The 18691-nt window shown below is 36.1% G+C and overlaps 1 protein-coding gene across 1 annotated transcript in view; it reads left to right on the top strand.

Annotated features, from left to right (window-relative positions):
* The window catches only part of GNAT3 (G protein subunit alpha transducin 3), a 60316-nt gene extending 50275 nt beyond the window's left edge, over positions 1-10041 (top strand). Inside the window, exons 6-8 of the mRNA XM_019451298.2 lie at positions 5549-5678; positions 5888-6041; positions 9092-10041. Coding sequence (XP_019306843.2) covers positions 5549-5678; positions 5888-6041; positions 9092-9282 — 475 coding nt within the window. The 3' untranslated portion in view covers positions 9283-10041. The remainder of the gene's footprint in view (positions 1-5548; positions 5679-5887; positions 6042-9091) is intronic.
* The last annotated feature ends 8650 nt before the right edge of the window (positions 10042-18691 follow it).

Below are 18691 nucleotides of genomic sequence, written 5' to 3'. Positions count from 1 at the left end.
ATGACATTAGAGCAATGGCCAATGCTTCCTGGACCTTTGTCTCTAATGTCAACCTGCTCCCATGCATATATACACACACACCACTGTTTATCAAGTGAGTCATAACATGAGTAGGTTATTGGCATGCAATCTAAGACTTTCAAAAGTCATTTTTATCAACATAACAAAACACTCAGAGGGCAGATCTTTGTCCTCCCTTCCTTGGGAGAAAGCTAAGCCTATTAAAATGTGTTTAGTGGAGGCTGCATGATAGGTTAAAAGAACTGTCGGCTAAGGGTCATACTACATTTTATACCCCTCACTGATTTTATACATTTACCTGAAGAGAAGAGCTACCCTTACACAAAGATGTTAATATCAACAGTAGGCTTTGAAGACGCTGAATGATCAGAGAAAGTCAGCAGAGAGCCAGTGAGATTGCTGGGTTTGCTTTGAGTCTCATCTCAAAGGTTTTGCAAACATTCTATTTTTGGGGAAAGCCATTTGGTATCATTACATTGTAGAAAAGAAATACATGGGAAGTATATGAAATTTCTGTTTTTCCCTTTTCCTGGGGAGTTTATATTCCCCTAGGAGTCCATAAATTGGTAATACTCATACCTTGATCATTCTTATTACCGTTTTCATTGCAAGGGGTTCCCTGCAATTTTTTTTCTTATTCAAAACTATTAATATGAGATTACCCTCTTTGAGGTAAAATATATGACCACCATGCTAGGAATCTGAGCAGTTATACTAAGTCACCCTGTCAGATTTGTAACTTTTGAATATAATCTAATTGAAAATATAAAAGTGATTTTAAAAAAGAAATTATCAGGTGTGGGTGGCTCAGTTCGTTAAGGGTCCAACTCTTGATTTCGGCTCAGGTAATGATTTCACGGTTCATGAGTTTGAGCCCTGCATTAGGCTCTGCACTAATGGAGTGGAGTCTGCTTGGGATTCCCTCTCTCCCCTCTCTCTGTTCCCACCCTGCTTCTTCCCTCTCTTTCTCTTTAAATAAATAAACTTGAAAAAAATAAAAAATAAAAAAGAAATTATCAGACAGATAGCTTACTTAGTTGGCCATAAAAACAGAGATAAAGAAGCTCAAAAACAAATGCTAATTAACTCATCCAAGTCCTATTTAGTGGGGAAAACTTAATCAAGGTGTCCTGGAATTTGGTTCCTGCAGCAGTATCATCTCTACTGTGGAAACTGAAGATTGGGCTGTCTTAGCACAAACATTCTATTCATCTAGCAACTTTTGCCCTCATTCCATGATTGGTTAGTTCTCCATTATAGGATGTCCAGTATGGAAGCAAACCCTGGAGAGAGGACTAGAACACAAGAGAAAACAAGAATTATGGAGATATTTACATGTTAAAATCTAGTGGGTGGAGATACAAGGAGTTGTTTTAGTTTGAAAAGCCTACAAGGAATCTAAAACTCTGATGTATATTCAGTCCTCTGTGCACCAAAACCCACAACTTGATGCATCTTTGTTCAGTCACAGTATCACAGTTCTTTACCAGATATGATCCATCATATACTCATGTGATCAAGTGGAGAATATACACAATAGCTAGATCCCCGGAGGTCTATACCATCGCCATTAAAATAATGGAACAAAACACCTGGTAAGGGGAGAGTTTTACATTTTTGCCCAGTTTGACAATACATAGAGCTATTGTTTGGCTTAGGGGAAGGATAGACTGTACAGTGAAGGTAATTCTGGCCCACTGGTGAGAGCTTAAGAGTTTTAAAGCTAACTGTGGACAGTATGTACTAGTTGGGGACCTCTGGTCTAAGCAAATAGACTGACACATGATGAGGTTCACTATCATACCCACAGAACCTATCATGGTGCCTGGTACATAATAGCCTCTACAGATATTAGTTGAATTACTAAGCCTTGGGCAAGTTGCTTTAATGTCTCATCTGAAAAAGAGAAACAATAGTTGTACATAAACTATATGTATATTTACATGTATATGTATAAACTATAAGTTTATATTTTAAAATTTGAGTAAATTGTTATAGATTGCTTACATGCCTGGCAAATAAACTCTTATTAGGTATGTTACATTAAAATTAAGATATTACTGGGGTGCCTGGGTGGCTCAGTCAGTTGAGCATCTGACTTCGGCTCAGGTCATGATCTCATGGTCTGTGAATTCGAGCCCTGCGTGGGGCTCGGTGACGACAGCTCGGAGCCTGGAGCCTGTTTCGGATTCTGTGTCTCCCTCTCTCTCTGACCCTCCCCCATTCATGCTCTGTCTCTCTCTGTCTCAAAAAAACAAATAAACATTAAAAAATTTTAAGAAATAAATAAAAAAAATAAAATTAAGATATTACAATTGGTGATATGAGCATTTATGGAGGAAATCAAAGTCACGATCCCAACTATTTCCATTTGTACTACATGTTATAATTTCAATAGATAAAACTACTTTTCAAAGTCTGAAAAAAAGACTAAGATTACTTTATAGATCAAAAAAAAACTACAGATTTAAATGTCTGAATGCGTATTTATTATCCTTGCTTCCATAAGAGTGTTGACTGGTTTTTAACAATTAAGTTTGTTGATTGATTTACTCATAATATAACCTTGAAGTCAAAATGCTGTCCTCTTCCTCCATTTATACTGCAAGTCTGAAACTGCAGAGGGCTTGGTATTACCAGCACCTGTAACAGTCTTTATTGACACTGGATTTAAATTTCCAAATCACATAACCACTGAACTCCTAAGCACTATCATGAATATTGTGAGCATCTTCTCTTTCAATCTACTACTGAACTCTTTTTGTACTGGTGTGTGTGTGTGTGTGTGTGTGTGTGTGTGTGTGTGTGTGTGTATTTGAGGACTTTCAGTTCCATATGTTTGTTCCCTACCTGGTTCATATATGAAGTGTGCAGTAGTAAAGAAGGGCAATGTATTATACTTTTATCTTCAGTAATGTCAGCTGATTGACATTTATTATCCCAAGTATAGTTATTGCCTTTGTAATCTTTGTGCAGCTTGGATGTTTCTTAGTAATTAATGTCTTGCGGTTAAGCTATTACAAAAGCCCCATAACTCCTTTCTCTGCCTCTAGTCTCTTTCTTATCAAATCTATCTTCTGGACTCAGATCAAAGTGACCGAATATAACAACAAACAAACAAACAAACAAACAATTTTAATTCCCTGCCCCCAAATCTCACATCATTCCCCACTGATTCTAATATAAATATCTTCTCATGTGATATAAAAGGCCTCATTCATCTATTTCTGGCCTGACTCATCAGCCTTACTCCTGCCTGCTCAGATCCTTTGCTCTTGCTGTTTTCTCTGCTGCCTTTACATCGAATGTTTTCCCCAGACATCCACTTGCCTCCACCCCCCATCCTAAAATTTTAATGACTGCAGTTTCTGATTACTTCAGTTCCAATTACCCCTACACTCTCTATCTGTATATCCTATGTCTGTTCACAAACACACAACATGCACTACTGCCTTCTCTGCCACCAGCAAATTAGAAGCTTCTTGAGGTTGAATCTCTAATGCCTGGCATGATCAATAAATATTTATTGAATAAATGAATAATGAGCAGGCCATATATCTCAATGGCTTTATCTAAGTTTTCATGTTCCCCAAAATATAAATTACATGCTTACCCTAAACATGCCATGTCCTCTCATTCCTTAATGACTTTTGCACCTGCACTTGATATCGAAATCCACCCTCCATCCCATTAACATGCAATATATTCATTTGTTCGGCAAATATTTATTGCATGTCTACTGTAGGTCAGACATAGTGCCTGATACTGGGAATATAGTTGTCACTAATATAGTTAAGTCCCTGCCCTGAGGTTGGTATTCTATTAAGAAGATGGTAGATATTAAACCCATAAAAAATAAACAAACTAATTAATTACTGATTATGACAATCACTACGAAGCAAAGAAAGTGATGCGACAGAAATTACATGGGGATAGGAAGAGAGACCATTTACATAGATGACCAAGGAGGCTTCCTTGTGAAGGAGACACTGACTGTAAGACCTTCAAGTTGCGAAAAAGGCAGAGTTATGTGAGGAAAAAAGTGACTGTGCAGTAGTCCTGAAGCAGCAAAAAGTAGGTTTATACTAAAGTCACTTAAAGAATAGCCTTGTGATTGGACTGGATTAAAGAGGAAAGTGGTATGAACTAAGCTGGAAAAAGTAAGCAGGAACCAAAATAGCCAGAGCCTTAAGGGTCATCAAACCAGTCTGTGTTTGGTTCCATGGCTAAGAAGCCTGTGGCAAATCACAGAGTTTTGCAGTGGCTATGGTGAGCATGGCGAGCTTGTGGAATTTGGGGAACTTGGGCAAGTTGGGGAGGTTGGGGAGCTTGGTGGCTTGGGGCACCTGGGTGGCTCAGACAATTAAGCATCTAACTCTTGATTTTGGCTCATGTCATAATCTCATGGTGGTAGGATTGAGCCCCGCATCAAGCTCTGCACTGAAAGCATGGAGCCTGCTTGGGATTCTTTCTGTGGCCCTCCCCTGTGTACTTGCTCTCTCTCTGTCTCTCTCTCAAAATAAATAAATAAACTTAAAAGAAAAAAAAAAAAGAAATGTTGGTGGCTTGCAAAAGACAAGGGGACTTGGAAAGAAGAGGATGAGTTGGGAACTGCATTTTGTATGTGTATTATATGGAGGGTAAGGGAAAGGGAGGTCTTAAGAATAGAAACTCCTAGTTTCTTTACCAAGTTGCTATGTCCAACAATGATGTCTTTTGCCGAAATACTAACACAGGGGGAGGGCCAAATTCTAAAACACTTCCTGTGAGTAGGTTCCATGATGACTCTGGCTGACTTAAGTTTTCCTCTGGGCTCACATTTTACCTTGCATATTAGAGTATTTATTGTATAATACTATAATAGCATATTGGTTTTCTCTCTGCATGACAGAGAGCTCTTTGAAGCTAGTGACTGTATCTATTCATCTCTGTGTTTGTAGTCCTCGCACAGTGTGTAGCACATAAAATGCAAACAGTCATTGTTTGAATGAACAAATGAATGTAGCAAGAGGTAAGAGAAGAAACAGGGATTGTAGTATCAGAACTATGGTGGCTTCCAATCTTTTTGTAGGTTCTGTTCATTTAAGATTATGCAGAGACTTTTTTTTTTAAATTATTGTTCTGGTACAGTTAACATGCAGCATTCTGTTAGTTTCGGGTGTACAATATAGTGCTTCAACACTTCCACACTATGCATAGCCTTTGATCGAAGTTTCTCGACTCTAATAGATTTCTTACTAAAACCATAAGCTGCTTAAAATTCCTCAGTCCCCCAAAGCCAGTATGTGAGTTATTGTATCTTTTATCTAGTTTTCATGAATACAAAAAAATGAAAGAAAAAAAGATAAACTTTCTTTTTCCATAGTCCTTGAGCTGCAAATTGACCAATTAAAATATCTTATAATCAATAAAAATAAAATCTTTTAAAGATAGGAGAGCATTCATTTACAACTAGAAATGTTAATATTAATGTAACTTTTGATAGGTATCTCTAAGGTTTGCTATTCTTTTTTTTTTTTTTTTAAAGAATGTTCGACGTAGGAGGACAGAGATCTGAGAGAAAGAAATGGATTCACTGCTTTGAAGGCGTTACATGCATTATATTTTGTGCCGCGCTCAGTGCCTATGACATGGTCCTAGTGGAAGATGAGGAAGTGGTAAGTCTAAAAGGAAAGCAAGGCCAGGGTAAAACAAACAAACAAACAAACACCTGAGCATTTGTGCTTTCCGACATTACTACCACACTCCCCAACTCAGTGAATTCCTTCCAAACATAGATGTTATTTCTAGAGCTTTGCTTATAATACCCGATGTTAATATTTTGCAAATAATAATCCTACACATTCTCATCTTTTATACCGAACAGAACAGAATGCATGAAAGCCTTCACCTATTCAACAGTATCTGTAATCACAAGTACTTTGCAACCACCTCCATTGTCCTGTTTCTCAATAAAAAGGATCTCTTTCAAGAAAAAGTAACCAAAGTGCATCTTAGTATCTGCTTTCCAGAATACACTGGTAAGATCTTCTTTCTTTAATGCCATACTAAATTCTTTTTAAAATGTTTTTTAATGTTTATTCATTTTTTGACAGTGAGAAAGAGAGTGCAAGCGGGGGAAGGGCAGAGAGAAAGGGAGACACGGAATCTGAAGCAGGCTCCTGGCTCTGAGCTGTCAGCACAGAACCTGACTTGGGGCTAGCACTCACAAACCGTGAGATCATGACCTGAGTCGAAGTCAGTTGCTTAACTGACTGAGCCACCCAGGTGCCCCACTAAATTCTTACATAGACCTCTATTTTCCTATCTGCATCTTGACAGGTAGCATCTATGAAGTTGAGGCTTATGATAATTGCTTGAATCATGTGTATGATCCAAACTGGAAGAATCCAAACTGTTTGCAGATAAACAGAAAACCTTCTACATTAAAGCAAAGCTCTAGTCAATAAACAGGAGGTTAGGTAGATCAGGGTTGCTACTCTATGTATTAAACAACATTGAAAATTATATTATCTTAAACATTATAAACAATATATTCCAAATTGACATTTTTTTACGTATTCCCCAATGAAACCTTATAATGCAGTGGTTTCTCAAAGTCAGAATTAAGTTTTCCGAAGGACAGTTTGAATGATTTTGAGAATAGTGACATTTTCTCTTTCCAGTTTTCCTAGATCCTAGAATTTTAGTGCTGATTCTGTTAATCAGTGACTATAAATGTCAGGTCTATAGGTGGGTTGTTTTTCCCTCAGAGACAACTTTTTTTTTTTTCGTATATAGTTAAATGTTCTGTTGTTAATGATATTATGTAAGATGGAAATTTTCATGATTTAAACACAAATAGAAGCCCAATTCCACCACTGAGATACTTGGGTAACCCAAATGTTACTAGGCATGGTATTCGGTCGCAGTAACTATGCTAATCTAAAACAGTTGCTTATATCTTTCCTCTAGCTTTGTGAATATTATCATTTCTGTGTTAACACATTTATCATGTGATTAAATATAGTCACGATTCCATGTTGAATACTACAAACTAAATATAGACTAAGTAAAGCTCTTTATGTTTTCTTCTAACTAATGGACTATTTCTTAGAGCAGTCTTTAGTTTACAGGAAAAATGAACAGAAAATACAGAGTTTCCATATACTCCCTCTGTGGTCACATTCTGGTTTCCCTTATTATTAACATTTTGCCTTGGTGTGGTGTATTTGTTACAACTGACTGATAGATATTGATACACTATAACTAAAGTCTATAGTTTTCAGTGGGGGCTCTCTGTGTTACTCAGTTCTGTATGCTCTCCCAAATCCATGTCATGTATCCACCATGACAGTAACACACAGAATCGTTTCACTGCCATAAAAATCATCTGTGTTCCACTATAAATTTATGTTTTTCCCCTCCCTTCTCTCTCGTGGCAACCTCTGATCTTTTTATCTATAGCTGTGCCCTTTCCAGAACGCATATAGCTGCAATCACACAATATATGGCATTTTCTGACAGACTATTTTCGCTTTCATTTTTAAACGCAATATACATTTAAATTCCCTCCACCACTTTTCATGGGTTGATAGTCCATTTCCTTTTATTGTTGAATAGTATTCCATTCCATAAAGAAACTAGTTTCTTTAACCTTTCGCCTATAGAAGGACACCCGAATTACTTCCAATTTTTGGCAATTCTGAATAAAGCTGCTATAAACATCTATCTTCATGATTCTGTGCACACATAAGTTTTTGTGTAAATACCTAGAAGCATATTTGCTGGACTGTATGCTAATACCATGTTTAGCTTTATAAGAAACTGCCCAACTGCCTTCCCAAGTGGCTGTACCATTTCTCATCCCTACCAGCAATGAATTAGGGTTCCTATGGCTCAACATCTTTGCCAGCATTTGGTGTTGTTAGTGTTTTGGATTTTAGCCATGTTACATGGTTATAACAATTGTCCCTCATGGCATTTTTTCTCCTAGATACAATAAAGTGGGGAACAAAATCTCATCTCCTTGGAAAATCTTTATGCTATTGCCCTATCGTGTGTTAGGTTCCCACCAAGTATATTCTGTTATAAAGCCCACCAACAGATCACTTTTGGCTACCTTGTGTTTATTACCATTTGTATTTTTATTGATCCATTGTGTCTTCTGCTTCCAGCCTAAACATTCCCAAGCCCACCTTTCGACTCTCCATTTAGTTCTACTAAAGCATCAGTCAAGAATAGCTGTCTTGGGGTGCCTGGGTGGCTCAGTCAGTGAAGCAAGGATCCAGCTTTGGCTCAAATCATGATCTCACGGTTTGTGTGTTAGAGACCTGCGTCAGGCTCTGTGCTGACAGCTCAAAGGCCGGAGCCTGCTTCGGATTTTATTTCCCTCACTCTCTGCCCCTGCTGCTTGTATATTCTCTCTCTCAAATAAATAAGCTTCAAAAAAAGAACAGCTGTCTCTACTTGTACATATGTCATTTCAAGCCCTTTGTTTAATTAGCAACATAGTCTCTAATCTGACCCATGCCATCCTTTCTACTTGATTTGCTACAATTCCAACTAGATTCTGCAAAGTGCACACTTGCTGCTCAACCCTACTTTCGAGTCTAGTGACACAGGCCATTCTCCTGCTTTTGGCCTTCACTCATGCTATTTCCTTCTCTCTTCTAGCTACCCCTCAAGATCCAGCTCAAATACCACCCTCATTTTGTAGACTACTCATCTCCAATTTCTATTCTTTTAGTTCATATTAAAGCACATACACACACCCACATACACAGAGACATGCACAGCCTTTATCATGTATATAAGCTTCATTAGCTTATTTATGTATGTATGTTTGTATTCTTACTGTATTGTGAGCATTTCAGCCAAATGAAGTCCCTACCCAGCTGGGTAAGCATAGTTCCCAGCAACGTAACATTGCATAAATCCCTGATAAGTGACCATTGCCATCTTGATTTTTCAATAGTGAGTATATCAAATAGTAGCACACAAAGTAAAATGCTAAAACCTACTGATATTATTTCTAACTTCATTCATTTTTAAATGTAATTAACGTTTCTTTATTTCTTTTTGTAACAAGGACCAAATACATTTGAAGATGCAGGGAACTACATCAAAAACCAGTTTCTAGACCTGAATTTAAAAAAAGAAGATAAGGAAATTTATTCCCACATGACCTGTGCTACAGATACCCAAAATGTCAAGTTCGTGTTTGATGCAGTTACAGACATAATTATCAAAGAGAATCTAAAAGACTGTGGGCTTTTCTAATCAGCCCTTTTTTCTTCCACTCTTGTTCTTGTACACTTTTCAAGATATAAAAGGAAAGGTGCTGTGTGATGTGTTTAGTTTTAATAATATTAACTTATCTAGAAATATAACTAGTGTTATAAAACAAAAAGTTTTCATATAAAAATTTTAACATATTATCAGCTCTCTCTGGATGTTTCAGTTTCTTTGGCACAGTGAGGATGGGGGTGTCTTTGATGTCTGATGTCCTTAGGTCTGAAAATATACATTTTGGTAAAGCTCTATCAGTACATATCACTGACACTGAATTTTCTTGGTAGTAAATTTCTGTATTGTGGTCTATTTTTAATCATAGAACAATGAAAAAAATGCTAAGTATCCCATATTATTTTCATTGGCTAGAATTTGAGAGGCATTTGTTTTCACTGATATGTAATTGTGCCTGTACTATAAAGACTATTTATTATTGGCCCATTACTCCTATTCAGTAAGCTGCTAATGAAATGTTCACTCTACATGTACTTGTTGATAGGAAATTTTATATGCAAAAGAAATGCACGTAATTTTATCTGTCATGTTTTCCTTTGAAAAAAGTGATCAATGCTGAATTTTACCTTAGAATTGAAGATTTTAACACAATATCATTTTGTTTCAGCCTAGTTAAAAATGGGACCGTGTATGGTCAAATATATAGCATAAGGCTGTTCAGGCTGAACAACAGTCCTTAATGGAGTACTTATTCTCACATTTTGCTCCAGAGTGGCATGGAGCATTATTACAATTGATTACAATTTTAAGCCACAGAGAGGAAAATAATTCAGTTTCTTAACACTAGTATGTTTTGCTTTTATGAATAAGAAGTAGGAAGTAAGAGTGAGTAATTAGGAGATTTTGTGGAAGAGAAACATTGAGCTTTTCAGTACTGTAAGGTTCATTCTAAATGCTATACAGTATGCTAATGGTCAAGCCTGTTTTTTTAAAACCTAATCTGGTGCCTTACAAACCAAATCATATGATTTGCAAAAAAAAGATGACTTCTTCCTTTCTTGAAGTGTGTAACATTTATAACATATACTTTTCAAGCAGGTCTTAATACTGTTTGCCTTCTACCATGGGAAAAAGATGATACACAGGTCAGAATAGTAGGTCAATGCATGAGATTTCTAACTACCCTGAAAAGAGAGCTAATTAGGTTTTTACAAGCTAGATGAGGAAAAGGTAAATTAACCCATTTGCCAATCTGATGAATTCAGGTAGTTTTGTCTCAATGTCACTTCTTCACTTCACGGTTCTGTAACATTTCCATTCTAAACACTTAAGAATTATCACTATTCCATAAGTAGCCTTGACTGGAGTGTCTGTGGCTTTATTTTCAAAACCATAAAGGAGTTTTCAACAAATACATTCCTACAAAAATTTCATAGTAAGAAAAATTATTGGAAATTTCTTTGCAGAATATAAATTTTTAAGGAGCCTAAGATAGCAAGGACAAAAAAAAGAGCAAACATTTAGCGTGAGAATTTAATAAATTTTTCTGGTTGAACCAATATCTATATGACTAAAACCAATAATGTGCTAGGAGATATTCAATGTTAAGAGATTTTACATTAAGATTGCAAATGCTATCATTTCATCTATTGCTTTATCTTTTTATTTTCTCCCATTCTCCTTTAGCCTGCTTTTCTCTACCAGTGTGAAGAGAATTTCCAGTAAATGAGCAAGATGTTTTGTGAAATGTTACTATTATTATTTGGATTTTGACTCTGTCTTACCCTTTGGATTTCTCTTTTTGGTGTAAAGCATGGGGTCAGAAATGGTTCATTTTATCTTTTACAAATACATAACTCATTTCAATCTGTGCAAAAAAAAATGGCAAGTAGAAATGTAAAATACCATTCTGTGAGAAATTTTAAAAATATGTTAAATGACCAAACTAAAATTAGAGGTCAGTTTGGATTATGGGAGGGGGGGAACCCTTAAATTCCTTCCTACCCTATGCTTGGAATTTTAAACATTTCTTCACAATCACAAATTGTTGTTATGCTAAACAATGCATTTTCATTAAAAAGAGAAATTTTTAGTAGAGAAAATAGATGTTTGCATCATTTCTTAAATGATCACCCTCCTTAAAATTGCATCTATTTGTGATTTTACTTTTTAAGTTTTTAATTAAAAAGGTTGGCGTAGAAGCACAGTATTTTGAACTAATTAGAGTAACAAATGGAAAATCTGGGAAATCTGGAAAAATCCTCTGGCTTTACCCAGAAGAAACTTGTACTGAGACCAGCAATGTTAAAGTTGGTTAGAATTCAATATTCCAACTGCACAGTTAGTGTTGTTGCTTTGCTAGTGTCTCAAAGAGGCAGTCTTAGCCTTTGTCAAAGTTCAAATGTTATTATACTGATATTTTCCTTTTCTGTTATTTGAGGTCTCTCTTCCTCACTCAGAATGTTCTCAAATCCTCATGCCTTAGATTTGTAACACTCCCAACTCTTTCACTTCTAAAATGTGCCCAAATGTGGACACACTACAGTACCTCAGAGATCTGGGGCAGGCTTCCATCTAATGGGGTCACCAACAATTAATCCTTGCAGAGTTTTTCCAGAAGCATGAACTGGTGAACAGATAAGTCTTTGCACCTTGGGACTAGTGACTACAGAGTTAATTCAAGAAGAGTATTAATTGGTAATACCCTTGAATCAAATATTAAAGTTGGTGACTCTAAAAAGAAGCTCTATAGAAAAGGGTTTTCAAATTCTAGGAAATCTACCACATACATTATAGATATCCCATATCCTATTGATTAACAGAATTTATAAACCAACACCAGTCTTCAAGTGTATCCTACAAATTGGTAAACTAGTTCTTCAGGCTGTGGGCCTGTCCTAACACGGGTTTTTTTTGTTTTTGTTTTTTACTTGATCCATTATCTTATTTAATCACGAAATATATTTTCAAATATTTGCACAGAATCATTCAGGCTTGACTTAGTCAAACAATATGTGAGGAAAAATAAATTTTGTGTGTGGACATAGGTTTTTCCTCTCTGACATCACTTCAGAATCAGCAGTGGATGAGCTGGTTAACATGAGTCAACTACTAAAAATAAGATATTTGTAAGAACTATAGGAGCAACTGTGAATCCTCTCACTTAGAATAACTTTAAAAATAGGAGAGGCGACCCTCCATCTTGTTGCAGTAAGTATTCAATTAATTGATAATCTAACCAGCTGGGGCCTTCTTTCTTTTTAGGCCTTTCCTGACAATCTTACCTACTAGTCTCCAGCCACATGAGGGCATACTAACATCATGTGTTTTTCTACCCAAATGTTGCACAAATAATAAATTTAGATGGCCAACAGCTTTAATGAGACAGATAATAAAATCCTACTAAGCAATATAACTCTGTTGTCCTTCCCAGGTCAGTAGGATCTGATCATCTTCTGATAATCATAATGTGCACTATTTGAGCCAAATCTGTGAATAACAAATCTATCGAAATAGGTCCAAATTTGTTTCGTGATATACAGATACTTAGTCTTTTCTCATGCTCTGATTTCTTTTTTTTTTTTTTGACATTTTGAACCTGTTGTTTAAATCTAAGTTATCATTAGTTTTGTACAGTGTGCTTTTCCATATTGTTTCTAAAATATTGTGTCTAAAATCTTGATTAGCTTACAGAGAAATGTAGGAGAAAAATAATTTGATGTTTAACCACTAGGTTTCATGAATAGTAATTAAATGGCTGCTTATTAATGTGTTTCTTTTCAATAAATCAAAGTAAAATTCCACCCGGCTATCACATTAAGCATCCCATTATTGTGTTTATTACAACTTTTTCCCTAATCGCCGCTCCACCAAATCAACAAGAAAATAAGTGCCCTGTGACATTTTGTTGTTACCAGCCCTGTTGCTGCCAAACACGTGTTTCATTAGTAATAGCACAATTTTTATTTTAAGCCACGTTTGTCACACTAGTTAAGAAATAAATACAGTCACATGAAAGAAAAAGGAAATAAAAAAGGCCCTAATTTAATTCCCGGGACAGTCAGGGCCCTCTAACTTTGACACCCTTCAGGAAACAAAGAATAAATGAGACCTATAAGCAAAGTGATTATTTGAGAGACATTCATCTTTTCTAAATTCATCAGATTGGAACTAAACCTTGCACATATATGTGATTGAAAACATTCTTTTCAGTGGATATTGCTGTGTTTTCTTTTTTGAAAAAGAAAAATGGCCACATGTGACATGCCATTATAATATCAGAACCAGGGGTGACTGTTTCTACTTCAACATATTAAAAGGCTTACACTGGAGAACATACTAGGTGACTGGACTTGCATAAGAAAGTTAGGCATGAAAAGCACCGCATGCAGAATGCCAAAGATAAAGATGACCTGTGCTGTGATTATGTACCCTATCCAATTAGAATCTGAATATTTTATTACATTAAAAATATTGATGTACATTTATATGCAGGCACATCTTGTCTCCCTGCACTTTACTTTACTGTGCTTTGTAGTGTCCTTTGTCTATAAATTGAAGGCCTGTCAAGGTTTGACCCCCCTCTCAAGCAAGTCTTTCGGGGCCATTTTTCCAACAGCATCTGCCACTTCATGTCTCTGTCACATTTTGGTAATTCTGGCAATATTTCAAACATTTTCATTACTATATTTGTTGCGATGACCTGTGATCAGTGACCTTTGATGTTACTGTTGTAATCATTTGGTGTGCCACGAATTGTCACCGAATTATACACGAATTGTGTATAACACAGCAAGCTTAATCAATAAATTCTGTTGTGACCACACAGAAACCAAAAGTCCAATGCTCAACTGACTGAGCCATCCGGGCACCCCTACTTTTCAGTTTTCAGTTGAGGGCATAGAATTGCTATTTGTTGCCATGGTAGACGAATCAAGCATCTAACATTGGCCCTAAAAGGCTTCACAAGGGCAACATTTCACTGTTCAGCCTGATAAGAGTCCTTTGCCATACTGGGAGGAAAATTGTATTAATATATAAAAATTTGATTAAAGATAATGTGACAACTTGGCAAAATAGCAAATTTTTGAATTATGCACTTAAAATGGGTAACTATATAAATTATCCCTCAAATTATAATGATAAAGATGATTTTTAAAAATATAACACTCACTCCTCCCCATAGTATCTCACACATATTACAGGTAATGGGATAATTAATAAATTAATAAATAAGTTCATATTTCCCATAATTACCTCTCAGTCTAAAATGGAAATGTACCAAACTCCAACATCCCTGTCCTATCTAGGACCACCTTCCCTGCATGGTTGATAGCTTAAAAGTAATAATTATTTTTTTTTTAAAAACTCCTGGAAGCTGAGATTGTTCTCACGCTAAAATAAAGCTTCAGGTTAACTTGTAGGGCTCTGGGTACATGGCCAAGTCCCTCACATAGTAGGTCCATAACATTTGCTGTTTCATTGTCAGAACTGACCCCTCCTGCTTCGTGCCTTACTAGCTTCTACATTATTCCTTAAATCTCAAATCAAGAGTTTACCTCTTCAGATAGGGGTTCCCAGACCTCAGAAGTACACCTACTTTGTATCTTTATAGCTCTTTATAATACAATTACTCTTTATGACATATTGAAATATACAATGAAATATTTGTGTGATTATTTCATTTACATTTGTTTTCCCATATTTCTGTAAGTTCCCTAAAGGTAGAGCCCATATAGGGGTTTTCCATACCTGTGCTTGATGCAAAGTAAGAACTTCATGAGTATTTGTGCATAACTGAATGAATCAATGGTTGTTTACCAATTTTTCCTGGAAAGCTTCTATTCTTTGGCCTATGGAGTACAATATTTTCCTCATTTTCCTCCTATCTTGTTCCTTCTCCTCCAATTCTTCTGAACAGCTTGTCAATATTAGTATTACTAAAAATACGTATCTACGTCCTCTTTTACTACTCTACATATACTCTATTAGGAATCTTAAGTACTTTTATGACTTCATTCTTTTCTAGGTAAGATCAGTCTTCTGGTCTCTAGATATGTATCTTAACTGCCTCTTGGGACATATACAAATAAAACTCAACACTTTTAAAATTAAACTCATGATTAAATGAGTTTAATTAAATTTAAAATCACCGAATCTATTTCTCCTCAGAACACTTTAGGCTTTACCTTTCTGTTTTCTCTTAACTGATTCCCTTCTCACATTACTCACAAGTTTTACTCATTCTGCATGCTAAGTATTTCTGTAATTGCCTGCTTTTTTCCATCATCACTATCCCTTGTGGAGTCCAAGTCTCTCTCTTGCAGAGATATCTGGGACCGCTACTTAAACTGTCTGTCATGAGCACACTATGAAGGCGCACACACGAGATGTGTCCTTCCACAGCGTCAGCTTTATTCACTCATAAAGCAAAGTTAATCACAATTATAAAGCAGGTTCAGGATTCCGAACTCAATGACACTTCACCATGTGATTAAACTTGGCTTCTTACCTGGCACACAGAGCAGGACAGAAGACCAACCGCCCAGCAAACAAGATGACAGAAGGATGCAGGAAGTTAACGAACCAAACACCAAGTCAGTCTGTGGGTGCACAGTTGAGATAAGGTCTCTGTCTGGGTCGGGTCAGCTCTCTGAGCTTACTGCTTATTTTGTTCAAGCAGTGAAGGCTCTCATTTGCGTTCAGAAATGAGTCAAGCAGAGATTTCAGCGCAGTTGTCTTTTTTAAGTGGTCAGACACAGAGGGGTCAGGTCTAAGGAGTCTGGCAGTTTGCTGCAAAAGTCCTCCCCCTTTGAAAGGGATTTCATCTGTCTTGGGTCCCTGCAGACCTCCTCTGGTTCTGCCTGTTACCAGTTCTGGGGTGTCAGCTGATGCTGGTCCCGGCGATATCTCCTAGTGCAGTACCTTTAACTGCTTGTGTCATTGCTGGACACAGGCCCCTGCTTGACCTGAGAGACTCCATTTTGCTCTCTATTCTCCATGACCAGGTACGTTTTTACCTGTCAAGACCCATCTTACCATTCTTCAATCTAAATCCACTCACAAATGTGCTCCTTCCTAGAATATCCCTCCTTCTCTCCATTTGTAATCCACGTTGAGATAAACACAGTTGTATTATGTTCTGTTTACACCTTGTGCATGTATTTCTGTTTGTTTTGAAGTTCACAGTGTTGGGGTGCCTGGGTGGTTTAGTTCGTTAAGTCTGGCTCTTGGTTTCAGCTCAGGTCATGGTCTCATGTTTTATGGGTTCGAGCCCCACGTGGGGCTGTGCACTAATGATGTGGAGCCTGCTTGGGATTCTCTCTCTCCCTCCCTCTCTGCCCCTCCACCACTTGCTCTGTCTCTCTTGAAATGAATAAACTTAACAAATTTTTTTTAAGTTCACAGCTCTGTCTTAACATTCTTGGTGTGGTAGCAAGGAATATTAAAAAAAAGGCTAAACACAATGATGTATCGAAACTAAAAAAACATCATTTATTTTCTACCTAATTCAGACCTAAAAAATTCTTGAATGCATTTGGTAAAGTTTCCAGTCAGTAAATCTTTACCTATTTATTTTATATTCCAAATGAGGCTGTTATGTGTAACAAATGAATATGTTAGCAATCTCTATTTTCTCAAAGCTATTTACCATGTCTTATTGGTATCAATAGGAATGATACAAACTTCTAGACTCATACCCATCACTATTCTAAGAAATAATAGTACCATCCTAAAGACATTTGAAAAGAAAGCAACATCACTCTTGCCTTTGTTGTCACACTGATGCCTTAGTAAAAAGAAACCTATGTATGGGGAGCCTGGTTGCCATAGTCCGTTAAGACTCTTGATTTTGGCTCAGGTCATGCTCTCATGGCTCATGAGTTCGAGCCCTGAATTGGGCTCCACACTGCCTGCTTGGGATTTTCTCTCTCCCTGTTTCTCTGTGTGTATGTATATATACATATATATGTATATGTGTATATATGTATTTATATATATGTATATATATGTATATATGTATTTATGTGTACATATGTACATATATATATGTATATATATGTGTGTTTCTCCCTCTCTCCCTGTTTCTCTGTGTGTATGGATATATATATATATGATTTATATTTATTCTTTTAGAATATATATAAAAGAAACCTGTCTAGATTATCTCAGAAGGCTTGAAACAAGACTGGTGATCCGGAGCAGACATGTAAGTCAAATATATTTTTTGAGGCTTTGGATAATGAATAGTAGCATTATCGCAAAGGCTTGTAACAACACATTCATTCTAAAACAAACCTTAAAATGTGAACATTTCTCTGGTGTACCAGCTTGTACAGATAGAATTATGTCCTATGAAGCGCTGTCCTTAGAACAGTAATAAAGGAACAACACAGTAATAAAAGAACCAATCTTCAGAATCTTTAGACATTTCATTTCAAAACTTTTTATGCTATCTTTATACTAATTAGAGGGTAACCTGCTTAGATTTACTACTGTCTTTATATTCTTAAAAAAAAAAAAACTATCTTTAAGCTTTGTAAAAGAAACTCTGTCACCTTAAAAATGGGACAGACTCCAGGCACGTGGGTGACTTAGTTCGGTTAAGCATTCAACTCTTGATTTTGGCCCAGATCATGATCTCATGGTTCGTGAGTTCGAGTCCCAAGTTGGGCTCTGTGCTGACAGTGCAAAACTTGTTTGGGATTCTCTCTCTGCCCCTCCCCAACTCATGCTGTCTCTCTATTTCTAAGTAAATAAACTTAAAAAAAAAATAAAAAGAAAATGGGATCATTAAAAAAAAGGGGGTGGCTCTGAAACTGCATATGTACATAATCACTTTACAAACATAAATCCTATTTCACCAAGTATCAATAACTTTTAAAGCTAATACCATCTTCACTAAAAATGATCCTATCTGTAACATTTTGAAAGAGTACAAATCATGTGCCCAAAGTTCTATCATAGAGCTTTGGAAAATGTTTATATCTTAAAATTTACAATATAACTTGCAGAGTTCATGAATAAATTACCCTTTAATGGCTATAAATCCAAGTAGATAATAGTGACACTCTTATTTGTATGTTTTCTATAACTTGAACTTATTTTTTCTTTTAAATTTCTCACATTTTAACATATCTTTATGTAAAAAATATTTCCTTCACTGAGGTGTTTATAAGTATATGTCAGTCAAAAATCCATAAAGGCTTATTCTCCATTAAGTTTAGCAATTGTGGTCTTTGATATAGATTTAGGAATTACATCATTTCCATTAATCGTGTGTGGGGGGTGTATAATCACAAAATTTTTAGGTTTCTTTTATTGTCCTTTCTTAAGTTTATAAACTCATCAAATCTAGCAAATTTCAATAATTTTATCTTCTTGATATAAAACATGGAGGCAAGTTGCTGACTATAATTGCCTATATCATCTCATGCTTCAT

The sequence above is a fragment of the Panthera pardus genome, unplaced genomic scaffold (genome assembly GCF_024362965.1).
Source record: "Panthera pardus isolate Hobbes unplaced genomic scaffold, ASM2436296v1 HiC_scaffold_8, whole genome shotgun sequence".
NCBI lineage: Eukaryota > Metazoa > Chordata > Mammalia > Carnivora > Felidae > Panthera > Panthera pardus.
This window is presented reverse-complemented; position numbering and strand designations above follow the sequence as displayed.